The 22,210-nt window shown below is 38.4% G+C and overlaps 1 protein-coding gene across 3 annotated transcripts in view; it reads left to right on the top strand.

Moving 5' to 3' along the window:
- The window catches only part of CHD7 (chromodomain helicase DNA binding protein 7), a 132,350-nt gene extending 110,438 nt beyond the window's left edge, over positions 1-21,912 (top strand). Inside the window, exons 16-38 of one of the 3 annotated variants that reach the window (XM_071804085.1) lie at positions 1,187-1,397; positions 1,935-2,130; positions 2,354-2,521; positions 3,226-3,405; positions 3,694-3,804; positions 3,897-4,102; positions 5,061-5,260; positions 5,864-6,023; positions 9,066-9,155; positions 9,847-9,950; positions 11,324-11,453; positions 11,734-11,806; positions 12,025-12,079; positions 12,769-12,997; positions 13,166-13,374; positions 13,514-14,191; positions 14,600-14,760; positions 16,402-16,629; positions 16,858-17,301; positions 17,856-18,077; positions 18,499-18,639; positions 19,152-19,256; positions 20,028-21,912. In XM_071804085.1, coding sequence (XP_071660186.1) covers positions 1,187-1,397; positions 1,935-2,130; positions 2,354-2,521; positions 3,226-3,405; positions 3,694-3,804; positions 3,897-4,102; positions 5,061-5,260; positions 5,864-6,023; positions 9,066-9,155; positions 9,847-9,950; positions 11,324-11,453; positions 11,734-11,806; positions 12,025-12,079; positions 12,769-12,997; positions 13,166-13,374; positions 13,514-14,191; positions 14,600-14,760; positions 16,402-16,629; positions 16,858-17,301; positions 17,856-18,077; positions 18,499-18,639; positions 19,152-19,256; positions 20,028-20,981 — 5,255 coding nt within the window. In that variant the 3' untranslated portion in view covers positions 20,982-21,912. The remainder of the gene's footprint in view (positions 1-1,186; positions 1,398-1,934; positions 2,131-2,353; positions 2,522-3,225; positions 3,406-3,693; positions 3,805-3,896; positions 4,103-5,060; positions 5,261-5,863; positions 6,024-9,065; positions 9,156-9,846; positions 9,951-11,323; positions 11,454-11,733; positions 11,807-12,024; positions 12,080-12,768; positions 12,998-13,165; positions 13,375-13,513; positions 14,192-14,599; positions 14,761-16,401; positions 16,630-16,857; positions 17,302-17,855; positions 18,078-18,498; positions 18,640-19,151; positions 19,257-20,027) is intronic. The other 2 variants (XM_065830039.2, XM_071804084.1) reach the window with 2 other exon arrangements.
- Positions 21,913-22,210: the final 298 nt, after the last annotated feature.

Below are 22,210 nucleotides of genomic sequence, written 5' to 3'. Positions count from 1 at the left end.
TTAGACACCACATTACAGTAGGCACCGAACCAGCGATCACACAGAGAGGGTGCGTTTGCATGTTTGTTCACAGGCGTCTGCTTAGAACTGGGATATGAGAGAGATGCTCAGCAGAAGCCTGGCAGTAAGCTGTTCTTCTCTCTACCCCCACCATCCCACCTTCCCTTGTATTGAAGCTGAATATTATACAGATCAGAAATACTTTATAATCTACATTTTGATTTTTAAAAAAATAAAGAGGACTGAAGAACACAGCTACAAAGAAATTATTTGGATGTGAAATAAGCTTAGAACAAATAAACTTAGAACAAAGCCTTTTACGTATTCAAGAATAGTAGTCTGATAACTCTTGGAATAGCCCACTGTTTGTTGAAGCAACATAAAAAAATAGAAAAAAAAGCACAGGAGAGGTTAAAGAGAGAACTTGAACTTGGTCTGTAGTCAGGTAATAAGCAGTACAAGGAAATATTTGCTACTGTGTGTATTGTTCATAGGCAAAGGAATGGCAAGAAAGAACTTTGACTAATTCTGGAAAGAATACTTCGGATAGTTTCATCAAACTGAACCAAAAAAAGTATATTCTGTGAGAAAAGAAAGCTGGATAGAAAGTAAAATAAATTCATAGCTACTGATTTTTCCCTTCCAAAATTACTCTTTTCATTGTTGGGATTTTGATTCTATAATTAATAATGGAAGGAGCAGGTCCAAGGAATGCTCGTATTTAAGCCTGGTTTTGGTGTTGAAGGCACAGACATCCAATGTGATTTGTATTCCTTGTATTAATGTTTTCCTGTGGAAACGAGATTTTTTTTCTTTCTTGTTGCATTTAAAAAAAAAAAAAGAGAGAAAACCCATTTGATCAGTTGGAATATGGTTTATTTTTCATCTTTTTTTCTTAATTTTTCATTAAATTATATGCCTTGCATAGTTATATGAATTTATTTAGGAAAGAGTTTCCTCCTGTTTAAAAAAGGGAAAAACAGAATGAATGCTCAGAGTTACTTTTTATTTATGCTGTATTTGTGTATATGTTTGCTTTAAATTTAAGCTTAATATATTTTATAAATGTTTGTTCACATAACGCTTAAAACATTCCTGCAGTTTCTCTGGAGCATTGAAGGCAAGCTCATTGTGTATTAATAGACCCCTTTGCAGTGCTCATGTATTTGCTGTCCAATCTTTGCAGGTGCTGAAGAGAAAATTTTGGAAGAGTTTAAAGAAACACACAATGCCGACTCTCCAGATTTTCAGCTCCAGGCAATGATCCAGGCTGCTGGCAAGCTCGTACTGATTGACAAGCTGCTGCCAAAACTGAAGGCTGGTGGCCACAGGGTGCTTATCTTTTCCCAGATGGTGCGCTGCTTGGACATACTGGAAGACTACCTCATTCAGAGACGGTGAGAACAACAATATAATACAATTCTAAATAAACTGTGCTTTCCTCAGTGGCCACAGTATTTAACCTGTGAGTAATCCATATTGAAAAGGGATGAAATTTAAACACTATGCAGTATCTTCTGTAGTGATCTGACTAAAGGGAAAAGCATGCCTGTAACTTGCAAGTACTGAGATTTTTCTTTCGGGTGAATACAAAAATGATCTCACATAGAAAGCTTTAACCTCTTAGTTTACCGCTCAGATTTCTTTTGGTACCTTTAGAGTCTTTTACCTTAAGCCTGCATGTTTATTTCATTTCTTGAAGTGAAAGTCTGTTCTTTACCAAAGACAAAGTAGTATGAAGTTAGTGGATACAGGAACAGTCACTCAGTTTCTCATTCTTTTGACCCTATAGTAGCATATTTTCCTCTTTTTTTTCTTTTTGGGGCGGAGGGGGGGTTGGTTGCTGTGAATTTGTTTGTTTTGTTTTAATTGCATATTACAAAGAGGCAATTACATTGCAGTGAAATTCTCTTTATAATGCATCTTAATTTCAGGTACCCATATGAACGAATTGATGGCCGAGTAAGAGGCAACTTGCGTCAGGCAGCTATTGACAGGTTTTCAAGACCTGATTCTGATAGGTTTGTTTTCCTGCTGTGTACAAGGGCAGGAGGTCTGGGAATTAATCTTACTGCTGCTGATACCTGCATCATTTTTGATTCAGACTGGAACCCCCAAAATGACCTCCAGGTAATATTACAAGAGATTATTTTATGGAAAATTTTTCTTTGCCTTTTTCCTGTGAAATTTTCTTCATCTAAAAGAGAAATTATCTGTTATCCCTTTCTTGAACGCATAAAGATTATTTATACTGAAACCAATAACTTTTAAAGTAAGTTCTCTGTGTTATTATTTTAGTTTTTTTTTTTTCCTTTTGTCACCTGTAACTGAGTATTTTTCTCTGTTTTATCAGGCTCAAGCACGATGTCACAGAATAGGACAGAGCAAATCAGTGAAAATTTACAGGTTGATAACAAGGAATTCTTATGAAAGGGAAATGTTCGACAAAGCTAGCTTGAAGCTTGGCCTTGATAAGGCTGTGCTACAATCTATGAGCGGAAGAGAAAACGCTACAAATGGGGTGAGAATTAATACATTAAGGTGCATGATCAACAAATGCTGTGAACGTGTAACACTCCTCTTGCTTGTTTGTGGTTTAGCTGTAGAACGGTGGTTTTCAGATGGAGTATGTCATGTATTTTGAAGTAGGGTTAATTCAGGGCAAGGCTACATGAGCTGACTGGCTCAGCCTTATCTAATGGCTCACCTGTTGCCAAAAGAGGGCAGGTGGAGTCATGTTCCCTCAATCCTCATTCATTCTCATAATTCCACCCTTTACATTATGTTGATCCTGGCACTTTTTGGAGTTCTTCTAGTCAGCTTTTTCTGGTGTAGCCTTTTTGCTTTGGACTTTCTTTGCTTTAGCTTTCTGTCAGGTTAGTAAGATAAATCTGCTCCCAGGAGGAGGTTAGCAGTCATCAGAGGTAAAAGGGATTCAGTGACAATGAATTATTAAATCATTTAAACCACTTGTATAACTTCACCCTAAGAGTTTTGTTGTTCATATTCTTCTTTTAAGGGCAACTTCAGCATGAATGTTTAATTGACTGACACCACCTTACCTTAGAGTTTCAGTTCCTGAAATGCTAAATAAGAGGACAATCAGCCTGATTTTGCTGTCAGATGTACACATTGACTGATGTTAAAAAAATCAAACAAAAAAACCAAACAAAAACAACAACAACAACAAACAAACACCTAAACCCCCTCTCTTACATGTTACAGGTGCAACAGCTTTCTAAGAAAGAAATAGAAGATCTTCTTCGAAAGGGGGCATATGGTGCTCTCATGGACGAGGAAGATGAAGGGTCTAAGTTTTGTGAAGAGGATATTGATCAGATTCTCTTAAGGCGTACACACACAATTACTATTGAATCTGAAGGAAAAGGCTCAACATTTGCAAAGGTGTGCATTGACATTTAGAGGAAAATTAATAAAATGTGACCAGGATAGATGGAAGTAGTATTAATTTGCCTTCTGTGTCAGTTGAACTTTTCAATATACTTGTCTCACGTATTTTCCTTTCAAATGTTGGGATATCTATATTTCTAGTCGTAGTAGTTGACAGGCTTACCTTTCTTTCTTGAAACTACCACTTCATAAAGTCCTAAGTATTGTATTTACCAGCAAAACCAGATATTTATTTGTGGCATGCAGTTAAGAAACCAATGCATGTGTTTTCACATTTACTAGGCTAGTTTTGTTGCATCTGGGAACAGGACAGACATTTCCTTGGATGACCCTAATTTTTGGCAGAAGTGGGCAAAGAAAGCTGAGCTGGATATTGATGCTTTAAACGGAAGGGTAAGAGCTTTATGATACTTCCTAGTACAATTAAATTGAAGATTTTTTTTTTTCCCCTGTCCTAAATTTCTATATTTTCACTTTCATTTTAGAATAACTTAGTTATTGATACACCAAGAGTAAGAAAACAAACCAGACTCTACAGTGCAGTCAAAGAGGATGAACTGATGGAGTTCTCAGACCTGGAAAGTGATTCTGAAGAAAGGCCTAGCACAAAGCCCCGTAGGCCTCAGGACAAATCACAGGGTTATGCAAGAAGTGAATGTTTCAGGGTGGAGAAGAACTTACTGGTTTATGGGTGAGGATATACAGGTTAAATATACTGATTGCAGCTAAAGAACTGAAAATACAGGGATGATAGATAGTAAATAAGTCATCTTTCTCTTGGACATGTTCATGTAATTTCTTAATGTATAACCTTTACCTCATTATACTGTACACATGCCGGTGAGATTTTAAGTTACTGTATATATGCATTGCTTATATACATGTTATTTAGCTTACAGTATCTCAGTGTCTCACAGATGGCTATGAGCTCACTGGTAAGATATGCAGTTTTGTGATGACAGTACACTTGTTTCTGATTTCTCATAGCATAAAGAATTCCTGAGTTATCAAGGTTTAATCTCTCTTTTCTAAGTGTTGTGGAGAATAGCAAAGTGTATTTGTGAAGAATAATGTGACTGTGAAATCAACAGTAGATCTAGAGATTTTTGACATAAATTCTGGTATTTCAGCACCACTTAAATTCAGCTATTTGATACTTTCTTTCCCCATTGGATTAACCAATTTGAATATAGCTATAAATATATATGAATATAGCAAGTAGCTATGTTTGACTGCTTACCTGATGGGCTTCAGAATCTTTATTTTAGGGAGTTGCGTACGACAGTTGCTAATAATGGATTTCAGGATCAAAATAAGAGTGATACCCCAAATCCCATGATTGTAGGAATTGGTTACATTTCCTACTCATAGCTTACTGAGACCATTAGAGTTAAACATGTGTACTTTGTTATTCTGAGTGTAGTTCAAGTGCAGCTTTACGAGCAGTGAACTTATTGCCTGTTCTGTTAAATAAACATTCTTAACTCTTTGGTGCTGGAGGTTAGATTCCCTGACGTAATGTGCAAATGCAAAATACATTAGTGCTAACACAGGAGGTCCCAACTTGCTTGGTACCAGGAGGTAAACTGAAAGTCTCAAATTAAAATACCAGTGCCCTGGCCATTGTATTGAACATATTTTTCTTATAGCTGGGGTCGATGGACTGACATCCTCTCACATGGGCGCTATAAACGTCAGCTAACAGAACAAGATGTGGAAACCATCTGCCGGACTATCCTGGTGTATTGTCTTAATCATTACAAAGGGGATGAAAATATCAAAAGTTTCATCTGGGATCTGATCACTCCAACTGCAGACGGGCAAACTCGAGCTTTGGTTAATCATTCCGGTACGTCTACCACAATCAAATAATGATGCTAGTAAATAGGAAAGAATTGCTTCAGTCATGCTATGTATTTAGTTTAAACTATAGCCATTCTGACATGTCGTTGGATCTTGTCAGATTTTATGAGTAAGGTGGGCTTTGACTTGGTCCGTACTTAAAGGGGAAGTCTCCCTCAGACACTTTATAGGATGCAACGCTCTTTCCCTTAAATCAGTTTTGAACAACTATTCTAGCATAATTTTTAAGTGGCACCTACTGCTGGAGTCAATCTCCTTTCAAATTGCTATAAATCAGAAAGCGTGTTTCCTTATGGCCATTCGATTTGTGAGAATTTTTGCAAGAAATATTTATATAACACCATTTTCTGGCTAGCGCTCTGAATTTTTGAAGTCTCCACAACTACATTTGCATGAAAGTTTTGGTCGATTTTTGTTATTTGCAGTTTTCTGTGCTGAATTATGTTGCTGTTCAGTTTTTGGTGGGTGTGTTGCACACAAAGGAATTAATATAGCAGTGATACTTAGTTTTAAACACATGTTTGCAATGCAGTTTGTGGTGAGAGCTTTTCCATTCAGATTGTGTAAGAAATACTGGGGTTTTCTGTAGGTCTGTCTGCACCAGTGCCCAGAGGGAGGAAAGGCAAGAAAGTAAAAGCCCAGAGTTCACAGCCAATGCTGCAAGATGCTGATTGGCTCACAACCTGTAATCCAGATGTATTATTTCAAGAAGACAGCTATAGGAAACATCTTAAACATCACTGTAATAAGTAAGTATTAATAAATATTTCATTTAGAGGTTGTGTAGGTTTTTTGTGGTTTTTCTTTTTTTTTTTTCACTACGTGCTTTTGAAAAGTTCACAACTTAATTTGGATGTTTTTAATAGAACAGAGGGCCATTTAATAGGATGTAAAGGCCATTATTACTTTTTAATTTGAGAATAATCATCTTAACAGATAACTGGCTACTTCTATAAGCTCTTCATGACTGATCAGCACTTAAAACACAGTTCTTATGAAAACGGAATCAGATGAGGTTGTTCTTTTTACCATTTAAAGGAAAGACTATATCTCTACACTAAGTCAGTCTCTCTTGACAATTGGCTATCTTTAAAAAAGCTGTTTGTTTCTTACCCTTCTTGTGGGGTCTCTCAGGCTCTTTTCCTTAGAGTTCTGTTCCTTAGATATTAAATATCCAGTTCTTAGTTTCAGAATTTCATGTGGTAGTTCACCTGTGTGTGGGTGTGTCTCTCATTCTTTTTCTCACTTCCTCTCTTGCTCTCCACATTATACAGAGTATTTCTTCTTTCCTCCTTTGTTTGAGATAAAATTTCTCACAGAGTTCTCTTACCTGAATCAGTGCCCTGATTTGATTTTTGAAATTCTAAACATGTTACTAAACTGAAAACCTTTGGGGATAAAGATAATTGTATTTTGATTTGGATGTTACGTTGTTTTATTGTTGCACGAATGTCTCTATAAGAGCCTCTCTTGCATTCTTTTAGCTTTTGTATTGTAATATCTTAGTTATTTTTGTGTCAGCTTCCTTTAACCATGCCCTTGTTCTCCATCTTAGTTTTGCTTACCATATTCTTCATTACAGACACTGAACCTAACCCTAGTCCCAAAAAATATCTTGTCTGGGGGCTGGGGAACGTTTTCTGCTTTTTGGATTTCGGGGATTTTGGTTTGTTTTGGTTTTAAATTTATTTTCTGGATTGTATATATACACCAAGTAGATGTAACACAGTGTTACTGAAAGGTGGTCATTGCTTTTGTGATTTTTAATATATATTGTGTCTTACTGTTCATTGGAAATAAATTATTGATCTGAAAAGTACCTGTGGCTTGTCAATAGGGGGTGTGATGTGAAGGAGGAAAGGCATTTAAGGGGTTTATTAGCTCGTTTCCAGATGTTAACCAAGCTTAATTCTCAACTGATGAAGAGAGATACTTACGGAATTACGTGAGCAAGTGCACATCCAAATAAACTGCTTCCTCATTTTTTCTGAACTGTTACTTCAATTTCTTGTTACATTTCACTTGCTCTTAAAGTAATTAAATTCTTTCCTGTAACATTATTTTTGTCTCCCAGGTAACATGTCCTCATTACTTGTTACATCAGTTTGCAGATCAGACTTAAATTCATTTCTAAAATATTGTTTCTGTAATAGTACAGTAGAACAATTAGAAGGATCGAGAAGACAAACATGCAGGAATGTTTTCAATTGCTATCTTCTTCGTTCACTTCCCAGATCCCCCAGGACTAAGTGAATTGTAGAAGCAACATGTTTAGTCCAGGTAAAATCAGAGGTGGAAGCCAATTAATAGTCTCAGTAATTTCCTTGAAAAGGTAGCAGTAGCAATTGGTTTTATAAGAACTGGTGTCCTGTCCTTATGTAATATGTATGCTGTTTTAATTCATAGGACTCCTGAAAGGTGCAAAGGGCCTCTGATTTTTGGTTCATGTGGGTTTTTTTTTCCTGCTCCTCTTCTGTGGCTTGATGTAACAGCTGTTATTGGTTAATATGAAGATGACAGAGACCCTCAACAGCTTATTTATGTAGCCACACAGGGAGAAGGGACACCTTACTGGTCCCAGTTATCATGCATACAAAAAGAAGCATGTCTGACATGTTTTGAATTGTAGACATGACCTTCATTCAAATCCCTGTTCTTCTGAGGTTTGCTCAAATAACACACGTAAAACCGGGTGTTGCCCTGGTTGCATCAGATCTCTAGTGAGGAGCTCTCAAAAACCGGCGGTGGTCTAAATTTTTCATGTGAGCGGGTGATCAGATTACTGCCGCCCTGGTCACCCTTGCTGTTCAGGAGCAGCAGCAATTCAACAGTTGCTGTGATGGATTTGGGGACAGTGAGAGGGCAGACTGAGTAATCTCCATTTTAGCTGGTACTGGTTTTACTTCGTGAACTAGGCAGCAGGGGGTGCCCTGAATTGGGTAAACATAGGAAAGCAGAATTATTTTCAGGTAGATACTTCTTCTGCAGAGATGACCTCTTTTCTAGTCTCCTTGAAAAGCCGAACTCTGCCATTCTCCCTCCTGCCAGCTTCAGCACTTGCCAGTGCTTCCAAAAATGACTGTGGTATTGCAGAGATGGGGAAAAATAAACATGGGCAATGAAGATTTTGCACTTCCTTGTAGCAGTAAGATTGTGCACAAGTAAAATTAAATAGCAGTTTGAACTTTAAAGAGTAAAAATAGTTAATATCTCCCAAGGGAAATGGGGGATTATTTTTCACCCCCCATTCTCGGAAGCAAAAAGTTGTATAATCTGAAAAACCTGACATTCCATATTGAGGGTTTATTGTTAGGTAGTAAAACCAGATTTTATATCTCGTTTATTCCTACAACTTCTGATGTGCTTCCAAAAATGGTATTAAGGCAGCAGCTGAGGAAATTTTATGAGATAATGAAGCAGAACAGTTACTGAAAGCCATCTGCTCAGTTGTTTACAAACTTGCTTCAATACTTCAGAGGCAGTGGTAGAGTACGTGTCTAAACTTCACAAGCTGCGCTAGGTAGAACTAAATGAAATGCGTCGGGGCCGGGCTGAGCTGGGTCCCTCTCTGCGCAGTGTAAGCGGTTGCCAGGCAGGCCTGTTGGAAGCCAGCAGAAAGCACCACACAGAGGTGATTATGTGCCACCATCTGTCACGCTTCAAGCCTACCATACAGCATGGCTAATCAGCCTTGGCAGGATGATGGATGAACAGCAGCAGCTGCCAAAAGCCACTGTTGGCAAACAGTCCTGAAGTTAAGAACTTTTTCCCCCCTCTGCCTTCCTCTCCAGGGTCCTGCTGCGTGTCCGCATGCTCTACTATCTACGACAAGAAGTTATAGGGGACCAAGCAGACAAGATCTTAGAGGGTGCTGACTCAAGGTTAGTGCAAGTGCAGGTTTATTTTTTTGCTTTATGGCGCTGGCTTGTATAAAGTACACCCACTATTATAATGCAGAATTTAAAGGTTGTTACACTTTACCTCTTAAATGTCCATTCTCAAGCAGCCTCATTATTTTGTTGAGAGCTGTGGGTAATTTTGTTTGGGGAGGGAACGGTGTGGAAAACAACATAAGCAGATTTTTCAGTTCCGCTAATGTTGAAGGGTTATTCTGTCTCAATTTAAAAATTAAACAAAATATGCTAGACCTTAAATGAATCATATTTGGATAACCATTGTCATTCCACTCGCCAAATAGCCTGGTGTTGTGGTTGGTTTTCTGTTTTGGTTCTTTGTTATTATTTTTTTGTTTTGTGGGGGTTTTTTGTGTGTGGGATGGGTTTGGTTTTGTTGTGGTTTGGTTTTTTTGTTGGTTTTGGTGTGTGGTTTGGTTTTTGGGGTGCGTTTTTTGTTTTTGTTTTGTTTTTTAATTATTGTAATTTTTTTTCCAGACATTTTAACTTCTGTGTTTGGTTTTTGTTTGTTTCCCCCTTTTCCCTGCCTCTCCCCATTTATGTTTATGAAATAGCGAGCACTGTGGTTTGTTGTTTGTTTTTGTTTTTTTGTTTTTTTTGGGTTTTTTTAAGCCTTTGTCGAGTAATACCTTTAATGTAAATAATGCTGTATTTACAGTGAAATAGATGTATGGATACCTGAGCCATTCCATGCTGAAGTTCCTGCAGACTGGTGGGATAAGGAGGCAGATAAATCCCTTCTAATTGGAGTATTCAAACACGGTAAGTGATGTCTCACTCTGAACAAAACTCAGTTGTAAAGCTTTCTGTGTGTGGGACTGTTCAGTCATAATATTAACAAGTATTGTTCCAAAGAACTGTTGGCTTGTATCTCCTGTTTTTTTCTTGCCTGCATTAAAAACCTAATATGAGCTGTAAATATCAGATGCTGTTTTTAAATGTTTGCAGATCATTTGAGAAAAAAACATTACTTTCTTGGCTGTAAATAAAACAGAACCATATTTGTTTAAATAATAGCCAAATAGTAAGATAGATCTCCATAAACTTTGCTTCCAGCACTGCTTCACTTGCTAACTCTGCCAACCAGTGTCAAAGTGGACGGTGGGCTTAACCTCTGCTATTAATCTGTACAAGTGCCTCCTGGGCTTTGTTCCAAGCAATATTTCACAAATGTCAGTGTTGAGAACTCCCGGTTCCCTTGAGTGGGATGCAGCCTTGTTAACTTTGAAAGGCTGGGGATGCAGAGCTGGCATGATATATACAGTGAGCGATTCCTGATTATAATCCCAATTCTCTAGAGGTCGCAGAGGTATTCTCAACAGCCCAGCCTGACTAAAGGGGAGAATGATGGCTTATAAAACCTTTCATGATTACAGTTTGGCTTGAGGCTCTACAGCAGTTAGGAGCAGTGTGTTGTAGTACAAATCCTAATTGAATTGTGCTGTTCTGCCTATGTACAGCAGCTCTGTTTGTGGGCTCAGCTGACGCAAGTCTAGTCTAAAAATCATTTTCCTGCAGTGCACTGTTGGGATCTGCCATTTTCCATCTAGTCAACTTGGGCAGTAAAAAAGCAAACAGCAGTTTGAAAACCATAGAGGGAACAGTGTCATCTTACTGACATGCATCATCCTAAACCTAATAAGACAGGTTCGTTGGCCTTACGTATAACCCATGTATACAGCATTTTTGCAGCCTACATTGAGGGTTCCAGCAGGGCTGGAGCTATAGATAATGCGTATCTGTGTGTGCGCGTTTCCGTTCACATCTGCATTTTTCCAGTAGAGAGTGTTGAATGTGGAGAACCACTGTGAAAGCCATATAGGAAACTTAAGGGTTTCACTTGTGCAAGGTTTTTACTTTATAAAGACATTAAATTGAATGCTTTCTTTCAGTATCTACTATTTGTTAATGTTATTGATGTGAAAATGTTTCTGTGCTGTGCTGATGGAATTCACGAATATGAAAAATTTCATTACATGAATGAAATGATTGTTTCCAGCACGGTGACAGCTCCTTTGTTTTATTTCAAAATAAATTAATCCAGAAAATTGTACTTTTACTGCCTAAATATATTATATTCACAGTTGTCTATAGCTTTTTTTTTTTTTTTTAATTGTCTCCCACTCTGCATGCAGGTTATGAGAAGTACAATTCTATGAGAGCTGATCCAACGCTGTGCTTTCTGGAACGGGTTGGCATGCCTGATGCAAAGGCCATAGCTGCTGAACAGAGAGGGACAGACATGTTAGCAGATGGTGGTGATGGGTAAGGGGGACACGAGAAAATTAATAAACTTTATCAGCACTGTATATGTTGGCATGAGTTCATATGTCCTATTTTGCTTACATCTTGCCTGAGGATCTGAAGTGATAGTGTGATGTAAAAAGTACCTAGAATTGTTTACGCAGTCGAGCATGAAATGTAAATGTGTAACTTGGTATACCATGCTGATGGCTTTTGTAGCTTTTTTGCTTTTGTCCATAAAATCAGCCCTCTCTCAAAAAAAAAAATATTCTTGAAAATATTTCTTTTAAATGTTTTATAGTGGTGAATTTGACAGAGAGGATGAAGATCCGGAATATAAGCCAACCAGAACTCCTTTCAAGGATGAAATTGATGTAAGAACTTCAACTTTCTGTCATTATGAATATGTATAATTAAACTGATTCTCTGTGTTCATCTTAATACGCAGTTCTTAATTTTGAGAGCTACCAGATAAACACACCTTACAAAGATTGTTTGCTGCTGTGTTTGAGAGATGACATATATTTTTCTCCTGAAATGATAACATATGGTCAACACTGAAAACTAAACTAACTTCTGTCTTCTCCCCAAGGAATTTGCAAACTCACCTCCAGAGGACAAAGAGGAATCCATAGAAATACACCCAAGTAAGACTATAGCAAAGAAATTGAAAAGGCAAAAATGTTTGTTACCCTGTGAGGAGACAGGTTGTGTTTTGGGAAAACATGGTAAACTTTTTACTGCCAATTGTCTTCATGCTTCACATCTTTCAAAACAATTATTTATTGTGTTTGAATAGTCCACATTACGGTTTTCTGGGTTTCTAATCACATAGTAGAAATTCTGATGATAAAGACCGAATGTTGCATAATGCAGCCATTGATGTTTTCGCTAAGATAATCTTGAAAGTTATAGATACGTTGTTTTCTCAGCGTGGAGAAAAATTGCCAAGTTTAACTGAGAATAAAGTGGGAAATCATAAGCATATGTGTTTCCTCAGAGGCAGAATGATCTTCTTAGTAATATATTTAAAGATGCATTGCATTAATTTAAATACTTACAGTATTCATAATGTTTGCATTCATAACATGGAATAATAATGCTTGATGATTATCTCTAAACACTTCACAAGCATTTCTGAGTTTTTAGAGTGGAATGGTTTCATTCTATATTTTATTTCCTAGCAATGTAGTTACCCTGTTTCTAATTTGTTATGCACCAATATTAACGAGGCGTATGTTCTTATCAGATAAAACATGAATCCTGTTCTAGCCGTAAAAACTTTGAAACTTTTAGTGGTGGTTTTGGAATGCACAAGTACTTCTCTGTTCTCTAGACAAGCACAGTGAGAGCAACGCCGAGTTAGGCCAACTCTACTGGCCCAACACTTCAACCCTGACTACCCGTCTGCGCCGCCTCATTACTGCCTATCAGCGCAGCTATAAAAGGCAACAAATGAGGCAAGAGGCACTAATGAAGACTGACCGCAGGAGACGTCGGCCTCGGGAAGAAGTGAGGGCACTAGAAGCAGAAAGGGAAGCTATAATAACCGAAAAACGACAAAAGTGAGTTTCTCAGTGATATCTTTCTTTAAATCTTAATTAAACTTGTGTGTCACCAGTACTGCCCTTCTGTTTTAAAAGACCAAACTAAGGGGGCTTGGGTGCATCCAAACTATGTTTGTACTCTCATTCATTCAGTGACCTCACTTCTCTTGCTTCTTCCTTGACTAGATGGACAAGAAGAGAAGAAGCTGATTTTTACCGTGTGGTGTCTACTTTTGGAGTTATTTTTGATCCTGTAAAACATCAATTTGACTGGAATCAATTCAGAGCATTTGCCAGGCTTGATAAAAAGTCCGACGAAAGCTTGGAAAAGTATTTTAATGGCTTTGTGAACATGTGTAGACGAGTGTGCCGAATGCCAGTCAAACCAGATGATGGTGAGTTTGAACTGACTGTAGGAATCAGCATGACTGTTACAAGACAGTGGGACTGTTGAAACTTCATGCCCAGGTGTAATGATTGAAAATAGGTGTACATTTAATTGATGTTAAACAATACAAATTGTTGTCATTGCAGAACCACCTGATCTTTCCACGATGATTGAACCCATCACAGAAGAGCGTGCTTCTAGAACTTTATATCGCATAGAACTGTTGCGGAAAATCCGTGAGCAGGTTCTGCATCACCCGCAGTTGGGGGAGAGGCTAAAGCTTTGCCAGCCAAGCTTGGACCTGCCAGAGTGGTGGGAGTGTGGTAAACATGACAAAGACTTGCTAATTGGTGCTGCTAAACATGGGGTCAGTAGGACAGATTATCACATTCTGAATGATCCTGAACTCTCTTTTCTTGAGGCTCACAAAAACTTTGCTCAAAACAGAGGGGCAGGTAATGCAAATACTGTCTCTTCTGTAAACCCTCTGGGTGCTGGCTGCAGTCAAACACCACCTATTGTCCCATCCACACCAGTACAAGAAGAAAAGACAACAGAACAGACGGAGTCTAAAGTTGAAGGGTCTGAAAATCCAGCAGCCAAAGAAAAGTCTGATATCAAAGAGGAGACAGATATTGCAGATAAGGACACTAAACCGGACTGTGATGCTGAGGCTGAGCCTGGCTCTGTTAAATGTGAATTGAAAGACATAGAAATGAGTACAGATGTAGACCCAAAATCTATTTCTGAGAAGGGCTCAGAAGAAGACGAAGAGGAGAAAATGGATGATGATGATAAATCAGAAGAATCCTCCCAACCTGAAGGTAATGTGTTGGTCAGACCAGTTCCGTGTGCTTAGCATGAGCTCCACAGCTGTTGTAATTTGTGCCAGCTGGTGAGTGGCACACACAGAGCCATTGTGGAGCTCAGGATGGGCTACATGTAGCAGCTCCTCTACCCTGCTGTGTATCAGGTGGCTTGATAAGCTTTCACATAAACCATCCAGCATCAGGGGGGTATTCCCCCACAAGGGATAGTCTCTAAAATAGCTTACTGAGCCAGTAAGCACAGTCTCTGTGTCAAATGCAGAAGGCTCTGCTGTAGTAATTACTAAACAAAGACCTGAGTTAAAAATGTTGTATCGAGCCTGGTTGTCTTAACCTATGTAGATGGATTGATATTGGGTGGTTGGGAACTTCTGTAGTTAATGCCTGGTTATGGTTGTTATTCAGCAGGAGCAGTTTCTCAGGGTAAGAATTTTGATGAAGAAAGCAATGCCTCTATGAGTACCGCGAGGGATGAAACACGCGATGGATTCTACATGGAAGATGGGGATCCCTCAGTGGTTCAGCTGCTTCATGAGAGAACATTCGCCTTCTCTTTCTGGCCTAAGGTTGGTTAGGGGTAGAATGGCATGTCTTGGGCAGTACAGATAAAATACGGGAAATGTGTTTGCAAAATAACAACGAACTTTGGATGATTCTGCACTTATAGTGGGCAAGGGACTCTTTCCTGTGAATGATTTGTGGAATAGCATTTTATTCTTCAATTTCATACAAATTAACAGAGGAAATTAAAGGAATTGCTTTACTGTAATAGTGTTATTTAATAAAACAACAAACTACTGACAGATGTGAGTTCTTATAGGCTCCATAACTGTATGTCAGCAGAGTCAGACCTCTGTTGATGGAGGCAAACTTAGATTTTTTTGAATTCTGGATTTCATCTGCAGAGCCATCTGCAGTGTTAAGAGCAGAGATTTTGTAAGATCACCTTTTTACTTTGGGGTGAGGAGATTGTAGGGAAGAGTATTGGTGACCTACATGATCTAAGCCATTATGTAATGTTGACAGATGTAATTGTATTAAGGTGTCCTGCAAACATAAGCAGCAGTTTTAGATATAGGATAAAGCTGTATCTTATTTTGATAACAATGCGGAAAGTTATCTAATATAAAATGTTTTTAAAAGTATGAAACCGTAACCTCGTAATAAATCCATACATAATTTAGTACTCTCCTTTGTAGAAAGCGTAGAAACAGAAATAAAGTAGTAATAGTCTTAAGCTTACTAATCACCATAACAGGGCCATCTGGTTTGGGATGGGGGGCAGGGCAGGGGGATCTTGCTCTTAATAGGCTTATTCCTGGGGAAAGCAAGCAGTCTGTTGCAGCTGCTGAGATTTGCTAGTGGCTTTTGCACTGTTCTGCTGTTCAGGAAGCTAGCTGATGCTCATATTCCCTAACCAGCAGTATTTACTGTGGTTCTGAAGTTTCTGCTACTTCAGGCAAGCTAGCATAGAATGTACTTGAATACTGAAGTGGAAGAAATCAGATGATACTCATCTTCTTTGCTTTCAGTATGTGCTTTGGAAATGTGGACTAAAATCTTATGCCAGTCATAGCATAAAAGTAAAGCAAAAAATCCCTCATCTGTACAGGTTCAGCATAAGTAGACTAATAAACATAATTAGAGATTTTTAGCGTACACGCTTCAGTGAAATTTGAAGTGATAATGGGCGTGGAATGAAAATTGACATTCATTAGATGTCCCTAGGTTGGTGCCCAATTCATAATGTTGAACTTTATTAATAGTGACGCTAATGAGGATCCACTTCCTAGGACAGAATTGCAGATCCAGCCTCTTGGATCTCAGGAACTGCAGTTTTAAGATACTGATGGCATATGTTTTGATTTTCCCTTCCTAACTGTTGATTGCGCTAACTACTGAAGTTTTGCAGTGTAAAGCAATATTGAGTTTCTGTTAAATTTGTCACTTAGTACATTTTCATATAGAAAACTTGGTCTGTCTTCCTCCTTTCCCTCAATATAAATGCAGCTTTTAAATTCTAGTGATGTTTTATTCTGTTGTGTGTTAGCTTGTCATAAGGTGATCAGTTTATCCTGACCTGCAAGAATAGTTCTTCTTGAATGGGTTTCTGAAGCTTTGGAAGCTGGTCTGCATAATTATACTCATTTGAGTTTAAAAGGCGACCTTCACACTGACGGTTCACTCCATATTTTTCCTTTATGCAGGACCGAGTAATGATCAACCGATTAGACAACATCTGTGAAGCAGTGCTGAAAGGGAAGTGGCCAGTAAATAGGCGCCAGATGTTTGATTTCCAGGGGCTCATACCTGGGTATACTCCGACAGCTGTGGACAGCCCTCTACAGAAAAGGAGCTTTGCAGAGCTCTCCATGGTTGGTCAAGCCAGCGTCAGTGGCAGTGAAGATATCACTGCTTCTCCTCAGTTATCAAAGGCAAGGCTGCATCTTTGTTTTCCTTTTATCAAACATTTTATCTTTGTGTACTTCTTTTGTATAACAGAAAAAAATGAGACATAGCATTTCTTTAAGAGAAATAGAGTTGTTTTTTCTTGTAATAAAATGAAGGCTTTGTTTTCAGAATTACATATTTGGACTTTTATTTTAAACACAGCACAGCAAACAGAGCTTTTCTAATGTTTGGAAATGCTCGTTTTTCATTAGGAAGATGCACTCAATTTATCGGTTCCACGTCAGAGGAGGAGGAGACGAAGAAAGATTGAAATTGAGGCCGAGAGAGCTGCCAAGCGGAGAAATCTTATGGAAATGGTTGCCCAGTTACGTGAGTCTCAGGTGGTCTCAGAAAATGGACAAGAAAAGGTTGTAGATTTATCAAAGGCCTCACGAGAGGCAACAAGTTCTACCTCAAATTTTTCATCTGTTACTTCAAAGTTTATCTTGCCTAATGTCTCCACACCCGTGTCGGATGCCTTTAAAACTCAAATGGAGCTGCTGCAAGCAGGTCTTTCACGCACACCCACAAGGCATCTACTAAATGGCTCTTTAATAGATGGAGAACCGCCAATGAAGAGGAGGAGAGGAAGGAGGAAAAATGTAGAAGGGCTTGATCTGTTATTTATGAGCAACAAACGGACATCATTGACTGTAGTAAGACAGCAACCTTTTTGTCTCATGTTTGTTTTTCTGTGTCTAGTACTTTCTGAATGTGAGTTTGAAGTGGTGTTACACTCTCCCTAACAGTAATGCACACTTTTTACCCATCCAGCTTTTTCTTTCTGTTTAGAGCTGTTATTTCTTTTTGAACCAAACAAAGTGTTGTTCATATTGTTCATATCAAGTTTTTACTCCAGCAAATTGTGGCTGAATTTTAAGTAGCTTGTCCTTTTAAAAAGACAAGAAGACTTTTTTTTTTTTTTTTTTTACAAAACATAATGTATTTATAACATACATATTGAGGCTTTAACTGGAAAGACCCGAAAAGTACTCTGTCTTTAGCTGTATGTCCTTTAATGGTCAAGGATGCTAAATTTACGTAATTCCCTAACATAACAGTATTGCTTTCCATAGTAAGAATATTTAAACCCTATTAACTCCTGCATATGCAAAATCTCCGTAACTATTTAGCTTCAGTCCCTAAAGTAATTTATCTGAGGTAACTGTTCCCTTGAAGTGAGAATTAATACCAATGTTAATGTTTTCAGGAGGATGCAGAAATGACCAAAGCTTTTGAAGAAGATATGGAAGCCCTACCAGCAAGGAACATTCCATCTCCTGGTCAACTGGACCCAGACACTCGCATCCCTGTAATCAATCTAGAGGATGGGACCAGGCTGGTGGGAGAGGATGCTCCTAAAAACAAGGATTTAGTTGAATGGCTTAAATTGCATCCTACTTACACTGTAGATATGCCGAGTTATGTACCAGTAAGTATGTGATTCTAAAAGTGTCATTGTATTATACTAATACAGAAGTTAGTTTTATAGACATCAAAATTATTTTCTTCACATGGGGCTTAGTCATTAGATTTTGTAACTATTGGTTTTCAGTAGATGTGTTATCTTGAGACACATTTACTTCAGTAAATGTAAACACCCCATAGCACCAGAGTGTATGGGTTGCTTTTCCCTTCTTAATATTTGTATATAGCAATGTGTTAAAACAGTGCTGGCATCAGGTTTGGTGGAATTCCTTCATCGGATAAGAAAACAGATTTTTCTGAGATAATCTGTGGGCAAAGTAATTGGCCCCTTCTTAAAATTCCTGTGAGAAGGAGTTCTATGATTGGTGATTTTTGTCAAGAAAATGAAAAGCTAAAAAGAAATACATTTCTCTTTTTTTTTCCAGAAGAGTGCAGATGTGCTGTTTTCCCCATTTCAGAAGCCGAAACAAAAACGACACAGATGTCGAAACCCTAATAAACTGGATATAAACACCTTGACAGGAGAAGAAAGGGTACCTGTTGTAAATAAGCGAAATGGAAAGAAGGTAAAAATGAAGTTAGTTCAGTGGAAGTCTTCAATAATGTCTTTGCCTGTGAAAAGCATGTTTTCTGTTCCAGGCTTTATTTTGAAAAGCTTGATAATTTGGCACTGTCAGTTGTTCTTACTGGAATGTACCACCAAGTTCCTTTACTTCCTTCTTTGCTCTTCTGATATGTTTATATTAACCACTTGAGTAAATAATTCTTACTTTTTGAAACTATTTGGCACATTTTTCTCCTTATAATGAAATATGAATGAATATGAATTATAGCCTTATAATGAAATACGAATTTCATTACAAGCCCTGCTTAAGGTGCAACATTTTTCTATATTTTTTAAAACATGATCTTCTCAATTCTAGTATCATTAGATGGCTTCCATGTAGTTTTCCACGGTCTGAACTGAAAGTCTTTACTGCCATCCTTCAGAGATGGAAGTGCACAGATAGAAAATGTCCCTATAAATACTTGTTTGTTTGTTTGGTGTTTAAATTATTGACCTTGTCTTTTGCATTAGATGGGTGGAGCTATGGCCCCTCCAATGAAGGACTTGCCAAGATGGCTGGAAGAAAATCCTGAATTTGCTGTTGCTCCAGATTGGACTGACATTGTTAAACAGTCTGTAAGTGAAACTCTCATTCTATGCTTCACTGTAGATTATAGCACGGAAAAGTAGAAGGCTGTGTAAGTTGATTATTGAGTCTTTATCTCAGAGCTGGTTTTGAGCTGAGGAAATTGTAGTGTCTGGATGGGAGTTACCCAGTGTGGGGGGTGGCAATAGGAGGCTGCTGCAGAATGGGATTGAAGTACACTTGAAAAATCAGTTACAGTAAGGCAGCCTTCAGCATTTGTTTTGCCATATTTTCTTCTTGTAAGTAAAAATCCTTTATAAACACAGGCATTCATACATTAGGAACTATTAAGAAAATACTTGTCATATGACAAATAGAATTCATCATCTTGGTAATAGGTAGTATCAAAGGACTGGGTTTCCTGCCTTTTGTTTTGCAACATTTGTTTGAAAATAAAGGTTATGATTCTGCAAATACTCATTTTAATAAAATATCACTATACTGAATTTCAGTATGAAGTACCAAGGTATAACTGCAGTATATCAGGGTGGTTTTTTTTTAATGAAGCTACGGAGTTTCAGGATGTGGTGTTTTACTGTTGTGTTTAAAGAGTCTGTGACTTTACTTTCTTCAGTTTTTCTTACGTATTTGCTGCCATTCACTGCAGTAGCTAGCTAGCCACAATTTGCCAGGGCTGAAAAACAAGCTGGTTTTCGAGTATGCTGAAATCCCCTCTATTTCTTCCATCGTCGTCAGTTCACTGCTGAAAGCTATAAAAGCTAATGGAGAATAAAGCGTGTTTTTTCACATTCCCTTTTCAGGGTTTTGTTCCAGAGTCCATGTTTGACCGTCTTCTCACTGGACCTGTTGTGAGGGAGGAAGGAGCAAGCAGAAGAGGAAGAAGGCCAAAAAGTGAAATTGCCAAAGCAGCTGCAGCAGCTGCTGCTGTAGCATCAACTTCGGGAATCAACCCACTACTAATGAACAGTCTGTTTGCTGGAATGGACCTCACAAGCCTCCAGAACCTACAGAACCTGCAGTCTCTCCAGCTCGCAGGCCTCATGGGCTTCCCGCCAGGGCTCGCAACAGCTGCTGCAGCTGGGGGGGATGCTAAAAATCCAGCTGCCATGTTGCCTCTGATGTTACCAGGGATGGCAGGATTGCCCAATATGTTTGGACTAAGCGGACTGTTGAATAACCCAATAACGGCTACTACTGGAAATGCCACTACTGCTTCCGGTCAAGGAGAGACTGAGGATGGCGCTTCGAAAACTGAAGAGAAGAAAAATGAGAATGAAGAGGAGAACAAAGACTCTGAGAAAAGCACAGACACTGTTTCTGCTACTGACTCTGCGAATGGATCTGTCAGTGCTGCTACTGCGGCGACTACCGCCACTGCCACCACTACCACCAACACCAACACTGGATTGCCCACAAACCCTCTGGCCTTCAATCCTTTCCTGCTGTCCACCATGGCTCCTGGCCTCTTCTATCCATCTATGTTTCTACCTCCAGGACTGGGAGGATTGACTCTGCCCGGTTTCCCAGCACTAGCAGGACTTCAGAACGCAGTGGGCTCCACTGAAGAGAAGGCTACTGACAAAACTGAAGGAGCTGCCTTTAAAGATGAAGAAAATCTCGAAGGCAGCGATGCAGAGGAGAGCCTTGATAAAACTGCAGATTCCTCCGTTTTAGAAGATGAAATAGCACAGGGTGAAGAATTAGACTCACTTGATGGGGGGGAAGAAATAGAAAACAATGAAAATGATGAATAACCAGTACCAGTTACAGTTAAAGTGTTTTAAACTTTTGACAAGTGGTAGTCCTACTGTTTACACTCACAGTTAATGTCCATACTTAGTTTTTATAAGCTGTTCTGTAACATAGTGTAGCAAAAAAAAAAAAGTTCAAGTCATGTTATACAGATGTGTCAAAAGGTATCTTGGTCATTAAGTATTGTGCAGTGCATTATTTATTATCCCTAGGAGAGATGAAATTTGAGAGGTGATCATGTCTTTTTAAGGAAATTGACATAATGCTCTGCTTTTTTTTTCTTTTGGTACCATTGGTATTATGAATTAAGCAGCAATTTTTAATCAAGTGGCACTAATAGAAGGAAGTGCTGCTTAAAGGAAGGATGAAGTTATATATTTAATTTTTTATTATTTTTTTTTGCTGTGAAGGTCAAGATGAAATTTACCATACATATCGTACTCGCGCTTCATTTTGACTGTATGGGAGTTCACCCGCTCACATGCGTGCACACACCCACACACACACTCTCTCTCTGACAATCTTCATGATAGTGTGAATGTCTCTGTCTTGAGACGCAGCAATAATAAGGCAGCTGTTGAATGTGAAGAGTACCTTTTGGAAATTAACCCGCGGAGAAGGTTCTTACAGGATAAAGCTACAGTTTAATCGTCTCGTGATCTTGTAATGCACTGGTATAAACAAAAAGAAAAAATCAGGTACCTTTTTTAAATTAAAGGACTTTGTTACTTTAGCCACAAAGCTAAACAGCATTACCTCAACTCTAAACTAGCCTTGAAGTTTACAGACATGACTTTGTAAATGTATTGTTTTTCTTTGTTGTGATGTCTTTTTATTTTTTTTTCTTTGGAAACTGCTATCATGTAAGATAAGATGTAAATTGCTGCCAACTGTAGTAATGATGCTTTTAATAAAAGTGACCCATGATATGCAGAGATGTAATTATAGAATGTAGTGTTTAGGGACATCACAATTGGTGTTCACTTTCTCTATTTGCATTGTGGCTCTTTTTTATAGCATTTTCCTGCTATATTCTTTATAGGTTAGTGGCTGTAAATGCCGAACTGATTGTCTTCGAGGGACTAGGCAGGAGGAGAAACCTTGAATTACCTTCATATTTTCCACTCTAAGTAACTCTACAGAAATACACACTAAAACCCCCTACATTACTCCTTCAAAGGGGCATGAGAGACTGAGAATACTTTAAAATGTGTTCAGCATGTGATAATGT

The sequence above is a fragment of the Patagioenas fasciata genome, chromosome 2 (assembly GCF_037038585.1).
Source record: "Patagioenas fasciata isolate bPatFas1 chromosome 2, bPatFas1.hap1, whole genome shotgun sequence".
Taxonomy (NCBI): domain Eukaryota; kingdom Metazoa; phylum Chordata; class Aves; order Columbiformes; family Columbidae; genus Patagioenas; species Patagioenas fasciata.
Note: the sequence above shows the minus strand (reverse complement) of the source record. Positions and strands in the feature narration are given on the sequence as shown.